Source organism: Scomber scombrus, chromosome 8, assembly GCF_963691925.1.
Source record: "Scomber scombrus chromosome 8, fScoSco1.1, whole genome shotgun sequence".
Lineage (NCBI taxonomy): Eukaryota > Metazoa > Chordata > Actinopteri > Scombriformes > Scombridae > Scomber > Scomber scombrus.
Window position 1 is genome coordinate 3,879,297 of NC_084977.1, and position 25,626 is coordinate 3,904,922.

At 39.8% G+C, this 25,626-nt stretch overlaps 1 protein-coding gene across 5 annotated transcripts in view; it reads left to right on the plus strand.

Moving 5' to 3' along the window:
* The window catches only part of nlgn1 (neuroligin 1), a 300,005-nt gene that overhangs the window by 24,290 nt on the left and 250,089 nt on the right, over window positions 1-25,626 (plus strand). The window contains exon 2 of one of the 5 annotated variants that reach the window (XM_062423627.1): window positions 18,247-18,262. The exons of the other annotated variants lie outside the window; for them this stretch is intronic. Within the exon in view, the coding sequence (XP_062279611.1) occupies window positions 18,247-18,262 (16 nt within the window). The remainder of the gene's footprint in view (window positions 1-18,246; window positions 18,263-25,626) is intronic. 5 annotated transcript variants of the gene reach the window in all.

Sequence of the window (25,626 nt, forward strand, 5' to 3'; positions counted from 1 at the left end):
GACTACTGCTGCATGAAATATTGGCACTGTACTTCAAAAAGAGTCATCTGTCAAAGTCTAAAAAATAACTTTAGCCCACCAGGGATGAAAATACTTAATTGTGTGCAAACAGCTTTTCTTTTTTTTTTGTATAGTAACAAGGTCTTTTGCATTCCGTGAGAGTCTAACATCCCCAAAAGGCCCAAACTCAGCCGCTCCGCTCATAGTACAATGTCTAAGATTCACAGTCCGAACCCAGCGAGCGTTTCCTCATCACTGAAAAAGCTGACACTTTCACAGAGCCTCAAGGCTTTCCTCCGACAGTATAGCGATACGCTGATGCCACAGGGGACAAACTGCAGATGGACAGGCGCCACAGCAACTCAGGGACACTCATGCAGGTAGGCAGAAGAGGAAAAAAATGAGGATGGATGTAGTTGATTAAAGCAAGAAATGAAGGTAAAAAAACTACAAAAAGCATAGAAAAAAAGAAAAAACAATGTTTCTCAAACATGCACGGCCTACCACCAACATTCATATACAATGTGGATCTATTAGCTGCATCCAGCTTTAGAATGTGAAATCCTCTGAGCTTTTCTTCCTCCTCAGCGTGTTTTCTAGATGTTAATAGATGTGTGTGCGATCATGTGTGTGTGTGTGTGTATGTGTGTGTGTCTCTCTCTCTTGTAGATACACACCTTGCTCTGCGCTCGGTCCCACGAGGTTTAAAGACATGCTAACTTCGGGTTAAAAGCCTTGGCAAGCGTACAGGAATTTACATAAGTACATGCGGCAGAGCGGGCGAATCTGCTCCTCTATGTACCTGCTCTCACTCCAATTAGACGGAGCATACCTTTTATTTAGTAAGGACGGCCTGCCTCAGGTCATGTTTCATTCAAACAAACAGTCCCTGGTATTATTCTATTGTTTCACAAGTGCACCCTCAACTCCCCCCCCCCCCCCCTTCCCCCTAACTTCCTCCCAGCTCAGGTTTATGCACAAATGAGGTTGTAAATGTATTATATTAATTTTCTTTGCAAAACTCAAGAGTGCAGGCAGATGTGTCGTATTAATATATACAGTTTGAACCTTTGTAATGAAACTGGTTGTCTTTTATATAAAGGGAAAGCAGACTGATTTCTTATTTGTGTGTCTTTTCTGTTCTCCTATGTGCATCTTCTTTTTAATTTTCCCCAGTGTGCTCTGAGATTAGGTGCTTCCACCAGTTAATGTACCGCATCAATAATTCTATATAGCGGGGTGGGAGGGGAGGGGGAGGGTGGATTGCAGGGTGTAGAGAGAGGGAGCAGGAAGAGGAGAGGATGATGGAAGAAGAACTACATCATAAGCTCCTTCTTCCATCTGACGGCCACAGAAGCTTTTGAAGTCTTGAAGTTTGTTAGTATGTTATTATTATTATTATTATTATTATTTACTATTTTTTTGTGGATATAAAAAATTAAGTGGGAAAAAAAGTGAATGAGAGAGAGGAGAAGAGAAGAGCAGGCAAAAAATAGAGATAGACAAGCGACGTGTGAGGAAAACGCTCCCTCCATCCCTCCATCCCTCCACCCCCCTCCCCTCAGCACAGCTGGGCTCGCTGTCATGTCGGTCTGTCACATGGGATCGAGCCTCGAAATATTAGTTCTCTCTCTCTCTCTGTGTCTCCTACCGAAGAGAAAATAGGCCACATCCTGTACGACGCAGCCACTGCATGGCAATCTTTCACAGCGTAACGTGATGCGCTATATAGGACATGACGACACGGCTTCAAAGGGAATTATTTAGCGTGAAGGAATTGCAACATAAAGTTACCTGTTACGTTCCGCCGTGTTTGTATTCAGATGAGAGTTAGACAGTATAGATTATGGAAATGATGCACTTTGTTCAGTGCTTTGTTTTCTCTTTTGTTGATGAAAAATGTAGTCGTACTAAAACTTGAATGAACTGATTTTTTTTGGGGGGGGTGGGCCACTAGGGGGCAGCGTCATTGACATATCATCATATTTTAAGTGGAAATTTGTTGCTTTTTTCCCACATCAGACAGCTACAGAGCAACATTTTCATTCATTTGGAGTATTTCTGACCACCTGGTGAATTAAAGTATTCACTCTCTTTTCACTCCGTTTTTGCTCACTACCAACGCCTGGCTCTTTAGCTGCTACATTCTCAGCTATGTTCACCAGCTAACTGTGTTTGTTTGCTGTTTGGTGCTGAGCAGGTGGTGTACAGTGGTTTTATAGAGCTTTTTCTCTGAAAACAGCTGCCTGCTGTGGCTGAAAACCACACTATGAGAGCGCTGAGAGTGAACCAAAACAGTAAAGTTGCAGCTGCTCAGCTAAACAATGAGCTGAAAGTCGCTATAAAGCTCTGTAAAGCTGAGAGGAGCTGCAGAGATGCTGATCATTCTCTTTAGGATCATCACTACGGGTGACATCACACATTATCAGTTGAAACATTATTATAAAAAAGAAACATATAGCCGCTTTAACTCAACCTACATCTCCCTCACTGAGTCAAAGTGTGTTAGGCCTAAGAAAATCCACAGGATGTCCTGTGGATTTTCAGAACTGGACCTTTGTAGTAGTTGTTAGTTCGTTTAGAAAGTTAGTGGCTGTACAATCACTCCAGGAGTTTTCATGAATAGCGTTTTCCAATTTTTTTTATATATGACATGTTTTTTTGTAAAATAACTTCATTAGGCTTAAAAAAAATATGCAAATTATTGTTTATACCCCTATACCAGATAACTATACAGTGAGGGGTGGCTGTGGCTCAGGAGGTAGAGCAACCGTCCACTAATTGGAAGATTGGCGGTTTAATTCCTGGCTCCTCCAGACTGCATGTGTCTTTAGGCAAGATACTTAACCCCAAATTGCTCCTAATGACTGCGCCGATGGTTTTTGAATGTGTGTGAATGTTAGCTTCTTTCTGATGAGCAGGTTGGCACCCTGTGTGTATGAATGTGTGTGTGGATGTGTATGAATGAGACATGTAGTGTAAAAGCACTTTGAGTGGTTGAATTACTAGAAAAGCGCTATATAAGTACAGTCCATTTAGCATCTAGTGGCTCTGTTGCGCTGTAGGGGGCATTTTGCTGGCATGGTTTGGGTCCTTTTGTCCCCTTAGAGTGAAGGTTCCCTGCAGATCATTACAAAGTTGTACTGAGTGATCACCTTTAACCTATGATGAAACCTTTATATCCTCATGGTCACCAGATCTCAACCCAATTGAACACATATGGCAGATTTTGGAGTGAAATACCAAATAACAACAAGAAAAAGTGTAGAATGTCTCTGAAACATAAATGGTGGACAGTCTTATCTGTTACAGCTTTGAGTGTTGTATGCAACATGTTATAACATCGCAGTTGCATTATGTTTTTTACTTGGTGCGCTGCCTTAAGTTTGTTCACATGAGTGGCAAAACCAGGTCAAGGTCTCTGTGTCATTTCCATATAAGTACATTTAAATGTATTAGTGTCCCCCCCCCCCCCCCCCCCCCCATGTGCGTCATGAAACACCATAAATATATAATACAGTACAGGATGTAGACTAAGTGCTTGACTATTCGCTGCTTTGGCAGAAAAAGTCTGTTTCGTGTTCATTTTTTAAGTGACTTCATAAGGACTACAATCATGTTCTTCTACACTTTTAATTTAAACTATTTTCAAGTCACTGAGTTGCATTTTGCTCATTTTTTTTAAAACAGTGTTTCTCAAAGTGAGGTATGGGGACCCCCAAGGGTCCTTGAGGGGGTCCCCAGCAAAAGGGGAATCATTCATTTTCACTATAATTCAATCCAAAAGTAACACAATGACTGAATGAATGACTAATTTGTGGTCATGGGTTTCATACTCTTTCGGTCATTAACCATTAAAAACCCAAATCTAATTTGTGTCAGTTTAGGGGTCCTTGATGTGAAAAGGTTTGAGAGCCTCTGATTTAAAATAATTATAATAATTTTAAAAAGTCTTCTTATGTCTTCTTTTATACCATCATTTTGGCAGGACGGTTTAAACTCATAAAAAAAATGAACAGACTCATGTTTTACTTGATTACATCATAGATACAGAATGTAACATCAAAGTCTGATATGACATCAGATTAATAACCTTTCTGTGAAATCAAGAAAGTATACATCTCACAGAGCTCATTTAGCACATGACACGTATCCTATGATATCATTTCCTGATGATAATGATCATAATTCACACGCAGTAGCCCTACAATGTCTTGTTAATGCCATATGGGCGGCTGTCAGTAGCAGCTGCTGTTCCTCTCCTCTCGGCTCCGTCTCAAGTGCCAAACTCACCCATCGATCAGCCTTTTTCTAACCACAGCTCTCTGATTTGGATCCATTAAAGGGCGTAGACTGGAGTGATTGTTTGGAGCAGGACACAGGAAGCATTATTAAAAGCAGTTCTTCATTTAAGGAACCTTAATTTGAACAAATAAGTATCAAATTGGGTTTGTTTTAAAAGGGGAGTGAAAAAGGCAGATTTGCTCAAAAAGTAAAGATTTTACTGTTTTCATCAGTGTGTGAGCGGTCGGATTCATGGTGGTAAAAGGAAGTTCTTTGTTAGAGAAAGAAAGAACAGACATTAAACCAGTCTGAGCGAGCAGACCGACTGGAGCTTTTTAAATGATTAGTTAGGAATGAAGTTTTGTTTTTGCCGCAGGGCCCGAGCACTCCGTTTTTCTTTGGCCTAGATGTTGGGAACAGGGGGTTTGTGAGTTGACTTTTACAGGTTCGCTTCGGTAGTTTTGTCTCTGCAACCCCCAGAAATCAACTGTCAATCACGCTTTTGTAAAATGTTGTTCAGTAATTTAATTCTCAGCAGCACTGACATCATACATGAGGAGGCAGGGTGTGTGGTTACGAGGTGGAAGGAGTTATTTCAGGTGTCCTGGGTTTAGTTAATGTCTTGTTCATTTCAGGGAACTGGAAGTTGGAGCACTTCCAACTCTTGTGTGGACATTGGAGTTTCCTGGGTTCTTATTAATTCTTTCCTATAGTTATTTAAACAACAAAAACTGTATATTAAAGGTTTCAAGCTTTCTATTTTATGGTAAATCATCATCCAAAGCAGGTGGAGGCAGCAGGAAACAAAAGCTAATAAGAACTGAGTTTGCATGATGATTGCTCAAAACTATCAGTTTATATTTTTAATATCAGTGGATACTGTGGTTCTTAACTTGAGACTGATATTAAACAGAGAAAAAGCTCAAGAGAAGCTGGCACAAGCAAATATTTGTTATTTTTGCATGAGAAATGACTTTGAATTTATTCTTCAGTTATGGGTTTTTTTTTCAAAGAAAACACATTTTGAAATGTCAAGGTAGGAAAAGTGAGTCTGTAAATATTTAGACTTTTATTTAGCTGCTTTAGTTTCAGGCTCACTCTAACTCCTTTTATACAGAGATCCTGTAATGTTGTTGTAAAGAAGACCTGTCTGGATGACGGCTTTGCTTCTTTACACTGATTGCTTAATGGTGAAACAGCAATGACCCCCATTATGTTTTTTATATGTTTTATACAAAGCGGCACAACATATCTGCTTTGAACAGGCTGTGTTAAAGAGGCTTGTCACACTGTCATGGTTTCCTGGCACACTTAGAATAGAATAGAAAGACGATGTTATCGGTAGTAGTAACACCAAGTCTACATATCTGCTGTTAAAAAGGGTCATTGTTGGCAATTTATCTTATTTAACTGATCAATTCATTGAATATATTAGGATTATACAACTGAAATACATGTGATTCTTTCATAACACCCAAAAACCATCATTCATGTTCATTTAATCCAAACTGAATGGATATAGTGTCATTTTAACCCTCATTTGGCCGGATCTGTAATCATACAACCACCTTGAGTTGTCCCATGAAGTGAATGCTTCCAAATCGTACACATTGGATCTTTCTTTTTTTTTCTTCCATCTTTCCCCGTTCATCCCATATGACATGAACACAGCTTAATAGTGAGCTGAAGCTAAACACTGCACACTAAACTTAAGCATGTTCCAAATATATGAAAAGGTTCGTCTCAAATTTTCCTCGTCAAGGAGGAAAGAGTACTAACGTTTGACTTGTTTATTTGGCTCACATTATAATAGAAAAATGCTGATCTGAGCCAAATAAATGAATGAAATGTTAATGATTTGTCCTCCTTGAATAGGCATTTTGAGATGTGCCACCTTTTCATTCTTTTGGAACATGTTTACTGGATTTTTTTGGGTAAGCGTGTTCCACTCAGAGCCTCCTCCAATTCATTCAGTAATTTAGCTCGGTTCACTTTCAGCTTTGGGCTCAATTTTGGATGAAACGAACAATCTTTTTCTTTTCTTTTTTTTTAATCTCCAATGGCTTTGACAGAAACATTCTATATTTGCTACAACTTTGATTTGCACCACTAACTGGCTTATTCTCTATAGCAATGGGGGCTAAGGCTCATTGGTATCATATTTAGAGCCATCTGCAATTCCGAAGAGATGCAAAATAAATGATTTCTGAGAAGGGGTATTGTGAAATTATTCAGGAAACTGCTGTGTGTCTCCACAGAGGAACACAGAGGATGAAAACTTGGCAACTTTGCAATTGGAATTTAGAGTTGATAAAAAAATACTTTCCCCGTTTCACAACTCGAAACTTTTGTTTCTCCACGTTTATCTTGGAATAAATGTTCTTACAACAAATTTGAATTCCAAATCTGTTAAATGATCTTTTCGAGAAAATGTCACATAACGCTGAGTGAGAAAGCAGCATGTGGTGAAATATGTTAAATCTCAGCCTGCTATCTATTTGAACACTCTGACCTCAGAGGACTCCTCATCTGAAAATGAAGGGAGACAGGGAGCAGAGAGGGAGTCTCGGTCACGTGGAGTCACGGATGTCTTTACCTGATATTTATATAACCTGATATCAGCATATCAAAGCCCATCACCTGGCTGAAGCCTTGTCTCACAGCTTTCCAAAGGGGAATGTCAGACACATGAAAGCCAGAGTATTTGAAGAGTTAAAGAAGAGCTGAGCTCAAATGCCATTTCCTTTTAAATTGTCATTTAAAGAAGGGTGGGAGTAGGGGCTGGGGGCTGGGGGGGGCTTCTGAGTTCCTTGAGAGTTGATAAGTCGCCTTGAAGTGATGAAATGCTGCTGAGACCGCGCATTCAAACTCACTTTTTCACCTGTGCGCACACATAAAGCAACGCTATCGTTCTTGTACTGCTGCTCATTGATCAGACACAGTGTGTACGAGTTTGCGTGCAAAACAAAAGTCCTTACACTGGCAGGACTGAGTGTACAGCACCATGCAAAATACGCCAGACCCATGTGACATGACAGATGATTCAACCTTCTCCCATTTCTCACCGCGTTGCTGTGACATGCACGGCATTACCATGCAGCCTCAATGATTGAACTTCCTCTAATCAGGTGGCATCATGCGGATACAGTCGGGAATATCATGCAAATCCAGCAGGCAAGTGACATCTTTTTAAGATGGATGAGGAACAAACGAATGAACGGGAAAGTCATCCATACTTCTTTTCTGTTTTCAATTCTTCCTTAAATGAGTATTTTTCTGCAGCTGTCAATTGGTGATTAATAATGTTTAAATTGAATGAAAAGATACATCTGGTAAGGAGGTATATGAATATAATGACCTTATATGGATATGAAGAGATAATTCATTTTGAAGAGATGTCAGCTCATCTGTATTTTTATAGTTTTTTGGGGGTTGAGATTTCTGGCACAACTTCACCTACATCCAAAGTACATGGAGAAGGGATTTTATACTTTATTTATTGGGATCATTTTATTTTATATGTCTTACTACATAGTGATGACAACATTTTTTGTAAAGTCATTAGGTGTGTCACCCAGTGATACGACATAACGATTAATTAATATAGGAATTAGTTAAAGTCAATCAATAACAATATTTACAGTACAGATTTAAATTGTTACAGTATATTGCCGTCATTTGACATTCATAGAAACATGTATAGAAAATAATTAAATTAAATAATCTTAAAAAAATCAACTTTGAGTTTATTTAATGTTGAAAGCTTGCTGTATGCCATAGGTTCACAGGTTTTTAAACGTTTCCACCTTCCACAAGAGCAGCAAGCATCAAGTAAAATTTCAAAATTAAATACAATAAAAGAATGAGAAGAAAAAAAACATGCAGGGTTTTATTAAAAAATAATCTAAGTGTCTGGGAAGCTGAAAACATGCAGAACAAACAAAGGATGATATTTATTAGATTTTATCACCAAACTCAATAAGCAATGTTAATTATAATATTCAACATTAGCATATTATCTATCTCTTGTTTATTCTTCTGTGGGGTTTGGTAATGATTTAATAACTTTAATAACAGTCTTTTTAACACCATTTTCTGATTGAATTTAATTAGCTATATATTTTTTACACTCTTTCTATTTAATTGTGTAGACTAAAAGGTCAAAACAAGTCTGCCTTTTGTTTCATTTACAACCAATTTTTATTGAGTGTTTGGTCTGTACTCTCTGTGGTGGAACTCCCCCTTCACATTGTAAAGAAATGCATCAGAAAGGCTTGTGTGTCACTTTATGATTGTTCTTTTTTTTTTTTTTTTTATCTTTAAGACTTAATGATGGACAATGACGGGGCGCTTAATGTTTGAGCGACAATCTGCTCCGAGCACAACAAGAGCGACAATAAAAGATCAGACAGCTTTGAATAATTACACTCGGGGCGCAGTGTTAAGAGTGAGTGATTAACGCGACGTGCACGCATGCGTGTGTGTGTGTGTGTGCGTGTGTTTATTTGTTGTGCGACACACAACTCGAGCATTGGAGGGGTGGCGGTGGTGGGGGAGGTTGTGATGATTAATGACGAAGCAGACCTTGAGAAGGACGGGCTGCCTGTGGGACAGATGACAGGAGATGGAGGGATGGGGTGGAGGGAGGAAGGGACAGAGTGGAGAGGTGGACAGAGGGGCCTACAGAAGTTCTCATTCTGGCAAATGACTGTTGAATGCTGACACATACAATAGCAGCCATTTGTTTACGGTACCATTTATTTCCCTACAGTGCGTTGATTGATGATCCATCATGACTTAACGCCAGAGCCGTTGATGGCTCGGCCAAAAGGTAGGAGGCCATGTTTCTCCACCTCTCTATTAAACAATAAACTCACTTGTTGAATTACATCTTTTATACTTTTTGTTTTGCCTTTTCATACATGATTGTGTCATTTTTTTTTTTGTCTTTGCTGGTCTTTTTTGGCCTTTTTGCGGACAATGCAAAGAGCCAAATCTCCAGTTTGTCAGGTTCTGGATCATACAGATGTTTGGGGGCTTAGACAGGTAAAGATTTGGAGTTAGAGTTTTCAGTTAAAGCTCTCCTGGTTTGTTTGTTAATGGTTGTTACAAAGTGCTTTGTTGGTGGACCTGAGGTTTAAAAGATAGTTTCTCTGTATGTGCTTATGTTACTATGCTTTCTGAGGGTTGTCTTCACAGGTCACTTCAATCATTTTACTCATGAAGGTCACTTTGCTATCAGGAGTACTACTGAGCCTTAGAAAATGGTTCGATAGGGTTTTCTGTGACTCTGGAGAAGCTTTGTCAAGTCTGAAAAATAAGCATTGAAATATGTTCCATAGAAACAAACTGGAGTCTAATGGAAGATGGTGTTTAGTTATAGCATTGTGAGAAGTGTAGGATGCAGTGGAGCTTGACCTATACTTCAGACTAAATGTAAGGATATGTCAGCCTCTGCTGCATCAATTCTGACTTTAGCACAAGTCCTTTTAATATTTGCAGCTGCTTCACTCTTTCTTTGGTCGCTATAGCTACAGTAGCAGACTGAACCATACATTTACTGTGACACTGATTGCATTCTTTGTCTGTGTGCACTCTGTCATCATAGTTTAAGAGGAGGGAGGGGAAGGGCAATGGGTGGTAGAAAAAGTTTTGATGTCAAAACCTTGACTGCAGGCTTTTTTTGGCACATTCATGCCACTGTCCATAGAGCCATATGTTAGTTATGTGTGAAGGCACGTTTGATACATTTAGAACTTTGGTTTCTGAGCATGAATACAGCAAACACTGACAAACATGTACTCATATTTAGTTTATTGGAATGATTGCTGAAAGTTTTTATTGGACACCGAAAAGGCATGCCCAAGTTAAATATGTGAAATTGACAAAAACATAGGCGGAAAAAAAGTATATCAGTATACTAAGTGGATAATATAATAAATACTATTATCAATACAGTAGGTAAGTCAATAGCTCTTTTGTCCAACTCAACCAAAGGTGGATGTAAAATACACATTTCTTATTTAAAATTGTTATTTTTTAAAAATCCAGCTACTGAAAATCTACATTTTTTCTTATATATGTTTTCATGTTTATTTATTTATTGTTTTAGTTTTTGTTTAAGGTATACATTATCACCCAATTCTGTGTTAGACCACTTTAGCCAACATCATCCCAACTTATTACCACAGCTTTTACATATATCTTTGGTAAATAATGATCAATAGGCCTTATTTAAATAAACTATACCTCATTTTTGAGGTCAAAATTGACCCAGGACAACAGGAGGCTATTTAAATATGAATAATCTAATGTCTATTGAGATATCCACATGGAATGTAAGGCTGTGACATGTAAGATCTACAATTAAAGGTTATTCTACTGTTCAGCGATGACATTTTGCACTATTTAAAAGCATAAAATACATTTATTAAATAATGCTGATATAATACGCATATTGTGAAAGCTCAAAAAAATGCTTATTGCTTTACAGGATAAGCTGTTTCCATGTAAATACATCAACCATGTACATTTAAACATTCAAACAGTCCACCATCAATAAAAAAGCAGCAATATTCCAGGGCAGGGACTTTTCATTTTCCTATAAAGGCCTTACATAGCCATGGCACACTGCTGCTTTCTCATAGCAATGATTCCTATGAATTGCCGTGAGATGAGTCTTGTGTGGTGCGAGAGTGAGGTGGCATACCAGCTCCTCAGATTGTACTATTCTCTAATCCATTTGTTCCAGGCACTCATATGAGCACTCAAGTCAGCAGCAGCGAAGAAAATACTCCTCTTCACTTTCGTCCACAGGGACAACACCATGGCTAAAGCACAGGCACCCTAAGAGGCTGCTGCTGTCTGCCACACAAAACCCCCGTAAACACACACACACACACACACACACACACACACACACACACACATGCCCTATCACACACGCTCTCTCTGGGAGCTAGACTTAGGAAACTACCCTAGTGTGAAAGCTCTTGGTCGGGGGGGGGCAAATTAGCCTCAGGGAATGAATGAAATCTGGTGATGGGGTCTGTGTGCGTGTGGCTGCATATATGCGTGTCTTCAGTATAAATATGTACACAAATGTGTAGTGTGTCTGCATGGGTCTGGCTCTTTTGTGTGTGCTCTCTTGAACTCGTGTATGTGTGACAGAGGAGGAAGTGAGGCGGAGCAGTGTGGCCATATTTGGTGGCGCAGGGAGAGATAGATGTTTAGAGGGGGAAGTGACTTGATTCCTTAACCTTTTTTCTCTCTGTTACTGTCTGTTTCACACACTGTTTCTGTCAGAATCAAGGTGTTGTTTTTTGCATGACTAGACTTCCTGTTTAGCCAATGAACCACCTAATGCATGTTAAAGGATAAGGATGGTGATATTCTATGGGTGTTTATAGAGCTCCATTGTTGCCCAAAAAAGACTAAAAACATGCCAATGAGCTACACTGCTGCACTGACTGACATGTTCCTTCACTACCATGAACACACACACACTCACTCAATCCCACACACACCACCCTTCTGCGGGAAATACTCACTAGAATACCAAATGTGGGTTAATCCGCTACTGAAAATAGTCCCTAACAAATGCATTATTTCTCCTATGCTAAGTATCATTTGCTAAGAAGTACAGTGACCAGCTGTTTAATGGAAATTATGAGACTTCTTTTGAGAATGAAAATATCCACTGATGACCCATTTCAAGTGACGACTGATGTCTTCATATAGAATGAATCAACCGTGAACTGAAATGATGAGATTTAAGGAAACTATGAGACTTTTTTGAAGAGGAAAATATCCACCTAATTTAATGACAACTGATGTTTTCATGTAGAAAAAAATCAACTGTATTGGGTTGCCAGCATTCAGAGACATATTAAAATGGTTAGTTTCAATCCTTTCATGGGATTTGACCACAATAAATCTATAACAATGCCAGCCTGGTTCTGTAATGAATTAATGAATATATTACCTGACAATGAGAGAAACTATTGTCACAACTTTTTATTCTATTGTTGAAGTTTTTGGCTATTATTTCTATTTCTGATAGCATAGTAGACCACATGTGATTGTACAGGTCGGGAAACACTGACGTTGTTGCAATGAGAAACACGAACAGTCAGTTGATTATATAGGTGGTAAATAGTCCAGATTTAGCTCTCAAATCACTTTATTTGGAGGAACTAATGAAGCTGAACGCTCTGTTTTGTGTTCCAAATAAGCTTGGCTAACCCGAGGGTAGGAAAAGAGTGCTTCAAACAAGAAGGCGATCCAGGTACTCCAAATATAAGAACACAGAATAGAATAGACTTTATTGTCATTGCACAAGAAGTAAAACAAATTTGCTGTGCCATGCCTGAATATAAAAAATAGAAAATAGACAGTAATGAAAACACAAACAGGTACACAATCATCCCAAATCAATAAATATACTTTTTTTTAAACATTTAAAAGCAGCTCGGAAGCAGTGTTGCTCAAGTTGTCCCATTACTGCACAAGATGGTAATATTAAAAAGTATTTATTGTAGTGACTAGATGATTAAAAATCCAACATGTAATGACCACTGTTGGTCTTCGTCAGAGTCACTTCAACTATTTCATAGAAACAACCAATGGGAGGCCATCACATGACCCAGAAATTGACATGACAGGTGAAACTAATTAAAAATAATTGAATGTTGATACTCTACAGGTGAGACTACACCTGCGCCGTCTGTTTTAAAGCCATGACGAAGACCTACAGTGGGGGCGAAATAGGTTTTTTAATGATTTTGCCACTAAATAAAAGGTTTTTTTTTTAAAACATTTCCTTCCTCACTGTTACATGTTCTTATATTTGGAGTGCCTGGATTGCTTTCTTGTTTGAACTACTCTGTTATGAACCTGGGGGTGTGTTTCAAAGTGAGCAACTTCTTTGCAATGTCGGCGAGTGTAAAAAATAAGACCCAGGTTGAAGGAAACTAATTGCCCTAAAGCCAGCGAATGATTTAGTATGTCAGGATATAAAACTCGGGGTATCTGTGTGGATTAATTGGACAGAATGTGTACGAATACGTCACCCACATTCATTCAGGTGAATGCTGTATTCACGGCTTGTTGTGGCAGTGCGCTCACAGCTGCGTATTGTGTTTGTTTGGAAGTGTGCGTCAATCATTTGGCATGCGATGGCGTTGCCTGGACTCCTGCAGCCGTGGTAACAGCTGTGAATTTCTACGCTGTAATTGGCTGATGAAAGACACGTAATTGAATCTGTAGAAGGGCGAAATATCACAAACCCCTGACTGAGAATGTATGGGTTTGTCTGTGTGAGCTGACTTGAAAAAAAGCTTCTCCCAGCTTCTCCCGTGAGAAAATAAAATAAAATAAAATAATATTCTCTGTCAGATGATGATTTGAAATCGGAAGTTTGTTCACCTTCTCATCCTCGGTGTCTGTGAAGAAAGAATTTTGATCTCATTATAATATTAATCACCTCATGCTGTTCTCCAGCATGCAAACACAGGCACGCAGTGAGTCATGAGGTCTGTTTTCATGGCTGTTCTAAGGCAGACAGGACAGATCTCGATGTATTTCTGTGGTGGAAATAAAGTTATCAGCTACTTCCTTTAGCCTCAGACCGGTACGCACATCTGACTTCATCACAATGTCACAGCTGGATTAATCAAACACTATACACACACTGAGGCTTTTTATATGCATCAAACTTCCAAAAATTATTATTATTTTGCATCTTTCTGCTACGTTGTTGTTAGGGTTGCTGTTACATCACTGTGATTTTACCCCCGACAACATAATCAGTTGTGGATTGCTTCTAATATTACTTGTATTTTCTGATGGCCACCTCTATGGTGAAGGTGTTGGCAAAGTTTAGGTAACTAAAATTACTTTTTTATGTAAAAAAATAAAAAATAAATCTACAGTAGGTTTGAAAAAATGAATTTTAACTGTTGGAACAAGGAAAAATGTCAACTGTGATCTGCAGTTTTAGAAATTGCATTGTCGTTTTAACTACTTGTAGAGGGAAAGGCAGAACCAGGTCACTTGTTAGTAAAACATAATTTTATAATTCTAAATTTTAACAAACAAACAATCTTGCTGGTTTATCCTAGTGGCGGCTGGTTAATGCAATATCTAGAGAAAGTCTACTTAAACATATTAAATATAAATGAATTAGATAATGCTAAATAATTATGAAATAAAAAGTATTTGCTTGTAAAATGTGCCTGTTAGTCTCTCAGCACCTGTCAGCAATTATAAATCGATTCCAAATGGTATTTTATTAATTTCTTGATGTACTTCCTGTGTGCGGTGCGCCGGCCTAAGCACATGACCTGAAGCTGCTCTCTGATTGGCTTCCTTCAGTTTTCCCACAGAGCATATATCGCTCTGGCACAGGTCAGTGCGCCCCGGACACGCCCATTTTTATTGTTCCTCCTGATGCCCATATAAGTAGAATCCGTGTTGTTGTTTTTTACCCAGCATGCACCTGAAATTTTCAAGATGGCGCTGCTCAGATCCGATACTATTCGCTTCCAAGCAGCAGTCCACAAACCAATGGTTGACGTCACGGATGTTACGTCCATTTTAAATACAGTCTATGGTCAGCTGCTGTCACCCAAACTCCTGCTGACGGTAGTTTCAGGAGATGACGTTAAAGTGGAGCCGCGGAAATTAAAGAAGATTATTTAGTAATTTCTCTACAAAAATATCCTTTCACAAGACTTTCATTAGAAGAAAAGAGAGGATAAAGCAGTTTGGACCGGACCGGCTTCAGCAGCAGCAGGTGATGAAGGACGAGCTGAGACCCGGAGCTTCTCCCGCTGCTGTTATGATAAACGGAGCTGGCTAGCTGGATGCATTGTGAGTTATTCCTTTTATTGCTTTATCTGTTTGCTGTTTCAAAGTGTCAGCACCGAAGCGTTGTGGACAATGACGGGGGAACAAGACCTAAAACATCGCTCTGAAAAATGCAAACACTAAAGTAGCTGCAGCATTCGAGACAATAGCATGAAGCTAACTTGTTTTTAGCAGACTTAGCATTGCTGAGCTCTTTCTGCAGCTGGTCACCTGGCCAGGAACATAGATTCAGTCAGTGGCTGCATCCAGCAGCTCCAACAGGACATATAAAAGATCAGGTAGTAGCTGCATTCCTCTTATTAATATTGTAAAGGGTTAAAAAACTTTATAAAAGACATAACTATGAATAAAATGTACAAGATTAAAATACTTAAATGCAAAATAAGAAATGATGGAAGTAATTTTGACTACATTTCATTATTAAAATAAGAAGTAAATTAGTTATGCTTAATCACAGCAGTGTATAGTGCTTTATTCGCCATCTACTGTCCTGTTTAGGTATTGCAACATCTAACAGATTACAGTGAAATATGGTGGTATATATACACCAAAATGTATATATCTTCAATAATCTACTCTATCATTAACTTCAAACTTCCATAATATAAGTGCTCCACCAATAGGTAGTACAGAATCTGTCACAATTACATGGACAGTTGTTTTCATTGGAACATAACCAAGCTAGCCGTCAAACATCCAGGTATAAACCTTGTGGTATCTGTTGCAGTTGACTGGTGCTTTACCCCTGTAATCTCTCATGCTGTGCTTGTATAGTAAGTAAAGGTGCTGAACTCAAATATTTCCCAAATTCCATTGTCTTGGTCAAAAATGGTACCTTTTGGTCATCACATAGTAGAATAATTCCATTGTCTGGGGATGTTACCACAGATCATATGACATTGTCACTGGTCATCCTTGCAGGTTAGAGATTTTGGTCAAATTCCAATTCTAGTATGTACAATAAATTGAATAAGATGAACTGATTTACTAACTAGTGTGGTCATATAGTTAAAAACTAAGAAAGACAAAGGTGAAAAACTGCAGTGTTTGTACTGAGCTTTGTTATGTTTGCCTCTCCAACAGTCAGAGTCTGCTGGCTATCAGATAGATAGATCTAGATTTGTTTCCAATTAAATTGTCATTCTTAACTAATCCCAACAAATCATTCTGCAGACAAAATGAGAAAAGCTCTAATGTTTTGTCCAAGTGCCATTATTTGGTATCACCTCTGTTGCCATAGTGGCTAACTGAACCAAACTTTAGTAAAAACCCTCCAGAGCTCAGATAAACCACCCAGAACCGGCCTAGTGTGAAAGCACAGCTAAGACAGTCAATTATCCTTCTGTGTGTGTGTGTGTGTGTGTGTGTCTCTCGGCCGTTCAGTCGGGTCACGGAACCGGTTGACTCCATGTTGCATCCGTCTCTATGTCAGCCAGCCGTACCAGCGCTATGATGGTTAATTAAGAAGTTGTGGAATGGCAGACAGCTCTCCCTGTCGCCACACAAAACCTCTCCAGCTTTTTATGACTGTGAATACAAATATAAGTGGACCGCATGTGTGTGTGTGTGTACTGTATGAGTGTGTATGCGTGTTGTCTTTAATATGACTGCAGACTCAGGTAATTAGTGAAATCTCACTCCATGATCTCTCAGTCAAGAGTCAATTAGCCTGCGGTATGCGGACTTGGCGACGACAGTCCTGTGTTACGAGGAGGTATTCGTTAATATGTGTGTGTAAGTGGAAATGGGGGTTGCATATTGAGGTGTTTGACAAGTATTAATTACAGCAGGGCTTGTCAGAAACTTGGGTCAGACAAAGAGAGGAGAGCTGTAAACAAAGTGAGGGTGACAGGTTATTACATAGTTCATGTTTTCAAACCAAATAACTGGTCATCCAGTTGAATTAATTCATCATGATGCTGTTTTAGGTCATGCTTTGCTGTAGCATCATTATCATACATACTGTAGATCCCAGTCTGAAGAAGAGCAGTGTGTACAAAACTACACTGTGCTGATATCTCATTAAACCAGTATCTGCATTGGGAGCGACAATGTGAAGACTTTCCTTTTCTCTTTTACACTTTTGTTTTTTTTCGGCCCAGTACCAGGTGAATTGATTTGTCCCATATGTGTGCGTCTACCATGCAACTTTTTTTTATTTTTAATTTTTTTTTTAAAATTTTTTACACAATTACTGGGATAACCTTTCAGACACCACTAATGATTTTCACTTTTCACACATGCAGCTACACATGCAACATTCACCTTTTCACACATGCCATGGAAATATATAGGCCTAGATGATTGGGTAAGGAACAGTCCAGCACATGGCGGTAATGCAACACTTATGCCAACCACCATGAAACTTAACAGAAGAAGAAAAGAGGGAAAGGCCAGATGTACTTAATATTTTAATATTGTTTAGGAAAATGGCGGGCAATTAGCTGTTTTTGTCTTGTCATGCTTTTATAATGTATTTAATATTCAATAAGCACCCCACTCTGTTTACATGAAATGGTTCAGTCCTGTCTCCAAACCACGTGCAGCAGTATGAGTATGTCTCAACAGCTTCATAAAATAGAACCAGGGTTCCAAAAATGGAAACAAAGAAAAGAAAAGCAAGAGAAAGAACTGAGAGGGTAACAATATGTCACCCAGTTTTTCATAAAAAGGTGAGTTTAGTACATGAGTGGTGGAACTGACATTTCCCTTGGAATGTTACCAAGTCTTGAGGCGGGAAATTGGCGGTACAGATTTCCCTAAGCATTCAGTACATTTCTGGGATGGACTTCATGTGAAAAAAGGGGCTTAAGACTTTCAGTTTTTTCAAATTCTGAATTTACAATCCCAGTTTACCATATATTAGCCAGTTCCTCCTCGAGTTCCTCTATGAATTCCTCTTCTCCTGTTAGTAGACGTTCAAAGTGTTTGCTATCCCCAGTGGTGTCATTTGATCTAACTCTTGAACCTTCATCATTTAAACTTCACTTTTTGCTTGCAGCAGTGACCATGAGTTTTACCAGATCTACCGGGATTGACATTTTAAGTACTATTTGCAATATTAATCAAATCTGCTGAGTCAATATAAGCCAGATATCAGAGATAGCCGGTGTTGTCGTCCTCTGTTCCATGTCCGTCACAACTCCATTAAAACGCTTTGTAAAAATCGCGATTAAATTCAGTGTTTTATTCATCCAATCAGCTGTCCAGTAATGTTTTTATAATCCTTCATTTCCTGCAGTCGTGAAGAGTTTTTCCCTACCATTAAATATACAGCGAGTATCACCCTGCCGTCAGCGACTGCTAACCTTAAAGACTTTCATTAGCCTGCCTTGAAAAGCAGATTTTTAGTGTCCCACGAGGGTCTAGCTAATGTTCCAGGGGCTTTTCCACCTTGAGAAGACTAAAACTGCGGGGGCTGCACGCCAAATCCTCCCAGAGTTTTTTCCAGGAAAATGGTCACATTTAGAGACCCTGTGACAGCTCAGACTTTTAGCATCTTATTATTGTCTAATGATTTGTGAAGAGGTTTTTATAAACCGTCTCAGCGCTGCTTCTGTGCTTCTTTTTCCATCCACCCAAACCAGCAGATTCAGGCTTAGATTACAGGAATCATTGTTGAAGGAAAAACCCTACTATCAATTTAAAAGCCAGCAGTTGATATCTATTCCTGGCCCCCATTTGTTCCTTCCAGTGCCTCGACCACATGCGGGCCCCTCCCAGGGACCCTTTTTGCCTTGGTTCCTCGCAGCTCTAGGTGTCTGTAATGAGTAGCTTCAAACCTCATTGCCCCCTCATTACAGTCGGGGGGCCTGCTGGGATTGCTGCTTCTTTCTCCTCTCTCCAGGATGTCCCTATCAAAGAGTCAGCTGGCTCACTGCTGGACACAGGTAGACTTCTGAGGGACTTTATGACATGTGTGTGTGTGTGCGTGTGATATGGGGTATATCGGCAAAAGACACCTGGTATGTATTGTATATGTGTGGCATACCTTCCCAAGTTTCTTCCATATTTCACTCACAGTACCCCATTTTGTTGGTTATCTATTAATCTCTTCATACCTGCTTTTAATGGGGTTTTGGAAATAATAGTCTTCTTCTTCTGTTTAAGCATTTTTTGCACAACATACACTCTCATTTTAATGCAATCCGGCAACTGTGGGGTCCATCAGTTCAAGGACGTAAAAACCGAAGCTCGAGGTGGTCATCTGTTGGCTTTAACTGTCAATTAGCACAGATGAATGATAGATGTAGTGGTTAAGTAGTTATCCGGCTGAAAAATACCCCCATCACTCTCTCTCTTTCTCTCTTTTTTTTTTTTGTCATCTACTGTAGTGAGCTGACAATTCTTCAGTGGCTCACGGTGGTCGACTCGGCAGCATACGGTTTACAATTGTATAAAACTCAACTTCGATATAAGAAGTGGGTTGAAAAGTAAGTTGTCAGAGTGGTGGTGAGGTCTGTAAGGAATTTTGAGCTCGTGGATCTTCTTAGCTCTACAATTAATTTCTGATTTTTTGCAGCTGGTGAGTGTAGACACAGCATGTGCGGTTAAAACCTTGATATGACATGACACCCCTTCCTTCTGGCTTCACACTAGCAATTTTGAGCAGATCACGGCTTTCTCTTTTAATTGGCTGATCTTTCCACGACTCCCGGCCCCATGATTGGCTGAGTAGAGAGAGAGAGAGAGAGGAAGTGAGAGAGAGAGAGAGAGATGGAGTGAGAGGTTTACCGCCGCCGGCCTGCTGCTGATTTAATGACATCACGGCATCTTTTCTCTCTCTATATTTCTCCCATTGCTTTCCTATCCCAATCATGTTAATGCCGTCCTGACTGATGGCTTTTACATCGCTCAGCGTGTGTGTAGCAGCGAGCAGCACATCAGCATGCCAGCGCTCTCACACAGCTTCACCGCATGTCAGCCAGCTAGTAGGGAAAAAAAAGATAGATACTGTGTCTGCAAACGCTTCTTCAGCCCACAAAATAAACATATAACTATAGATTGGTCCAATGTGGAAATCTAATAAATCAGCTGTTTGGTTTAAGGGGGTATTCTAGAAAGGGCACATGCCATATTCATGCCAATCTGGGTCCAAATTCACAGTTTACCAATACACCCTGTTGCCAAATCCCTCTGTTTCATTTCCACACCCAATCCAATCCAGCTATGCTACTAATCCACCTCCTATGTTTTTCCCTGTGCTACATTAGAGCCTCACTGTGATGTATCTGCACTGGGATGCTCTATGTAACATATCCCCCAGCCATTTGTTTTTGCCTACTTAACTGCGCCGCACCTGTCTCCCTGGAGAATACCCCTCCACCCCCCGCGGCAGGTAGCTCACTCCAGCGCCAGCGGCCACCGGGGCTCAAGACTTTATTACCCACACAGGCCAGGGGAGGTATTTGTGCTCCCTGTCTTCTCTGTAGCATACCTTTTTGAAGCTAGGAGGACTTAGCGGGTTATTGGCAAAGCAGAGTATTGAGCCCTGGAGAGGAGCTATAGAACCTCCTACGTTTAAATTTAGCCCCCTCTGTTTTATCTCGGCTTTCTCATTAGCAGCGCTGGAGACTAATTGTTACTGGTTAAGTCTTTATTGCTGTGGGTGCTTTCACTTGTTCGTCTCTCTCTCTGTTTCCCTCCTTCTATATATCTCTCTCTCTCTCTCTCACTGTTTTTTCTCCCTTCTCTTTTCCAAATGGCACAATGGCAGGGGCGGCTCTTTGTATGGCGGTAATTAGCTTTTATGGTGTCGCTATGAACGGGTTCTTTTCATTCCTGCAGCCGTCACTCTGCTCGGCCTGTCACTTTATCACCCTGCCATGCTCTGGGCAATTAGTCTAGAGCCCACCTCCCACCCTAGCCCACCCGCCACCGCCACCATCGCCACCATCGTCTAGCCACCATCGTCTAGCTACATCCTTCCCACCTCCAGCGGAGAGGGAGACAGAGTTCTCTACCTTGCACTTACTCTGTTCTCTCTGGTAATAAAATCAGCTGGCCACTGGACACTTCTGATAGTGTTTCACATGGTGGACGCAGCATGTTATTTTACAGAACGCCAGCCTCCGAATAGGATAATTATCAACACACAAAAACAGGAATTAATTATGCTGGTTGCGTGTTGCATGGGCGCACAATTGCTAATTGATTTGCCCTCCTTTTTGTGTAGCGTCTGCACTCGTCAGAATTACAGCCGCAGTGTGCAGAACTCCTCTCGCTAAGCTCGCTTTGGAAACATAATGTGTGTACTCACGAAGACTCATCTGCCCACACACACATCACACATTCTCATTGAATGCTGTCCCTCATTTATATTAACTGCAGAAAAGGATATATTAGGGATGAGTATTTGTTGCCTGAAAGTGGACACTGTAAAAGACTGTAAAACAGGTATAAACTAATTTTTTTTAATGATGCCTCCATGTAGAACCCATTGTTATGAAAATTAGGTCCTTATGGAAAAAACTCTTATTCAAATGATTGTATTAATACCTGGATGATGCTTTGAAGTGAACGGCTTCTGAATTAAACAAGAAAAAATGTGAAAAAGCGAGGTGGCTCACATGCACATGGTTTGATTTAACAGCACTTTGATATCTGCACCCCTGCCAACCCCCCAACCTGCGCTACCCCATGAGAATTGGAATGTTTGCTTTAACTGCACTCTGTTATCCTGTAAACAAAAAGTGTGACAAGTGTGAAATGTGCACTCTTTACATGTGTGAGGGTATTTTAAAAAAAGAACAGGATTGAACTATCAGAATCAGGCACAGCTAGTACAGCTAGAAGACATGAGCTCGTAGATACAGGCAAACTTAAACATCTAAACAGGCAATTGTTGGCCGCTCATAGCCACAAGGATACAACATTCATGACTGTGCAGACATATGGTTACATCCAAGTGACAAAGCCCTCTAGAATCCTTTGGAATTCTGACTAGGAAACAGTGACTGCAAAGGGAGGAGGTCAGTGTGGTGACAAATGACGTTGCTTTAACATGGCCTTCATGGATATGCTGGAAGAGCTGGATATAGCGCCACCGTTCAGCCTATCAGCCAGTTTTCCCCAGTGGTCACTCGCGGTATTGCAGTGAAAAAGCATTTTCCTCATAGACCACCATTATAAAAGAGACATCTATAAGACTGTTGACAGGACACCTCGAACAAAAAACCAGGTCAATTATGACTCTTTCTGTTATGAATTTTTAATCCATGGAGGTTTTATATTTGTAAAACTTTCCTCAAGCTGAGAGAAGTGATTTAAAAGTCTATGACGTCATTACAATGTAAAGTCTGTGGGCCAAGTGGGACACTACTGAGCATATTCAGTGGGCCGCATAACAGGGAAGTAAACCAGGAAGCTAGAAACTTTTTTTGGTCTATAGGACTGAATGGGTGCCATTTTTGGTCTGCTGTCCAGCTCTTATAATACATCCATGGTGTCATTGTTGAAAGTATGATGCTTTCTGAAGGCATCTAGTGGGCAGGCATGGTATGATATCTGGGGGGAAAAAGACTTAACCTATGATCCTATGATAACTGTTCCATATTCACTATTTTAAACACTTACTGTCTTCTTTGCACAGTTCATGTCTGCACTGTAATCACAGCAGCATCAAGAGTGTGTCAATAAATAGAACATTTGTTTAGTGTGAGCAGCTGTAGCAGTAACATTTTAGCAAACATGAGAAAACTGTAAGAAAATACTAAATATCAATAATGGAAAGTAGAAAAGATGCCTGATGTTTGACTTGAACACTGAGATTAAAAATATGCCATTTTCAATCAGTGCGTAACAACCATAAGTTGAACAAATGAAGACCTGAACAACTCCTAACAAAAAGTAAGCCTTTATAAAAAAACAAAATTGTCATTTTCTTGCAAAAGATATTCACAATCAGATCATTTATAGTGCATCATATCATACAAATATGCCTTTGCTGAACATTTCAAAAAACAACACAAATTTGATTACAATTTCCTGAACTTAATTGATTATGATCTTTCTTATACCTGAAACTTTATCTTAATTTGACCACAGTTGATCAGGAACATCCATCAAGTGTTGTTTGGCAATCATTTTGATTCCACCGCTCTACAAAGAATGACAAATCCCAACCCAAGGGAGCATTTCAACTCCTGGGACCTATTGGCGCTCTTGTCACTGAGCTGTGCTCTTTCCTTCTTAGCTCGAGTATTGATCTGCCGCTTAGGCAATTAGTCTAATTTACCCCTTCTTATCCTTTCTCCTCCCCGCTCCAATCTAAAGCTCTTAGAAAATACAGAAGGATTGCCTGGAGTCAAAAGAAGCCAAATTACCTGCTCTTTTTTCCTTCCTTTACTGTGATTACCTGCCAGCTACAGGGGTTGAGAAAGGTTTCGACTGTTTATACAATTCAATCATCCCTCCCTTTCTACCTCATTCTGCACCCGAGGCTTGCAGACCAGTGACACTGCTGCCTACAATAGAAAACATGGAAAACAATGGAGATACAGGAGTAGACACTTGATTTAGCCCTCTTGTCTATATAAGTAGGAAGCTTAGAGTGGACTGCCCCTTCATTTAAACTCGAATAACCTGGTGGCTACGGGAAGCAATCTAAAGTTTGAAGCCTGAAACCACTGAATGTCTCTTCTTAATTGAATTTGTGGTCCTTTTGCTGCTGGTCGTGGTATAATTATTTAGCTACAAGTTCAACAGTTACAGTTATTGAAACATTGCACTTGTTTGCTGCAATTACATATGTGTAGTTACTCCCAAGATTGATCATTTCTTGTGTATGGAGTTCTATCCAGTGTAGATTTTCCCATCATTCCCACATTTGTCGAATCATCTTTTATAAACACCTGGAGGACTGACTAAGACAAGCTTTTGCAGTTTTTTGAAGCTCTACCACAGCTTAACTCCACTACCTACCACAGCTGCATTTCATTTTCCCTGCCAGTTTGATATTGACCCCAAATTGGCCATTCTCCTTATTTCGGCAATCCTCGTTCTGCTTGTTTTACCCAATTTTGTGTCTCTTTTTTCCATTAATGGTGGGCACTGGAATAAAGAAAGATTCAGCTGATCAAAACAGTCGGTGCTTGTTAGCCTTATTATTTCTGAGACAATATATCATCCAACAAAAGTAGTTATCGTGACAGGCCTAGCTGTAGGTTTAAAACAGTGTTTTAAACCATCTCTTTGATCTCACATCTTCAACATCGTGAATGTCCATATATATAGTTTGCCATGCTACACTACTCCCACCTTTTTTTCCCCTTCTTTTTTTTTTATTTGCCAATAAAGTTTAATAAATGGAAAGAAAAAAATAATAAATGTACTCAATGACAATCAATTGTCAATGCAAAACAGCTAAGCCAAATGTAGACGATACAAGAAAGGTTTAATATAAAGACAGCCATAAATCTCAGAAACCCTTGAAGTCCTTGCGTCTTTCAAATCCAGCTCATATACGTTCTTTTCATCCTACAGAGGATTAAATATCTGAAGTAGCATCTTCTCTGATCTCTTATTCTTGAGCTTTAAATGATAACGGTGTGTTGCGATGTCAGCGGGGGGGGGGGGGGGGGGGGGGGGGGGGGGGGCTCGAGTTCAATCCTTCAGTAAACAAACATCCAAGTGATCCAAATGCCAGCCTTTGTTAGATAACAACACTGATATGCGCCCATCTGAAGCGATGGCACATCTCCGCATCCTGACATTTGGTTAACTGGGAGGAGAGAGGTATAGAGAAGGGAGGGAAGGGAGCATCACTTTATTTAATTACTGGGTGTCGCTGTGTTGAGGAGGCCATTACAAGCTAATGACCGTTGCCAAGATTTCCTCACAGCAGCAGTGACAGCAAAGACTTTTCCAGAGGTCACAGTTGCAGGGTTGCACTCGGGATACCACGGTGGAAGGATTTATGTGTGACGATGAACACATAAGCACTGTTTCCCTTTGTGTGTAGTTACATATCTGGTCATTGACTGATAAGGCGCCGTCAGCCATTTCTAGATAAAGGAATGTTCCTCTTTGTCATCATTTTTTTAAATATTTTACGTTGTCTTATCAAATCGACTTAATTAATTTACCTATTGACAAACTCTTAAAGGCCTCCGCTGATCATTTTTAACTTAAGTGTCTGAGAAAGAGAGAAAAAAAAAGATCATCAACATTTTTAGTCAGCTAATGAAGCAGTAACAGCGATGATTGTTTTCCTACTTGGAGGACAGTTTGTGTGAAACTAATGACTTCTAAGCGATAATTAATTGATTCTCGGCCACCTGAATAAGTAGACTTTTAATAAGAAGCGACAAGAGGAACAAGTCCCAATGTAACCATCTTGTCACCACGCAAGGAAGTCAGTGCTATGCTTTGTTTCAGCAATGCAGGAGCTAAGTAATATATAAAATTGGTTAAGCTTTTAGGAAATTTGATTTGGGTTTTTAACACCCAGCAGTCCCAAAAATGGTGAGGATA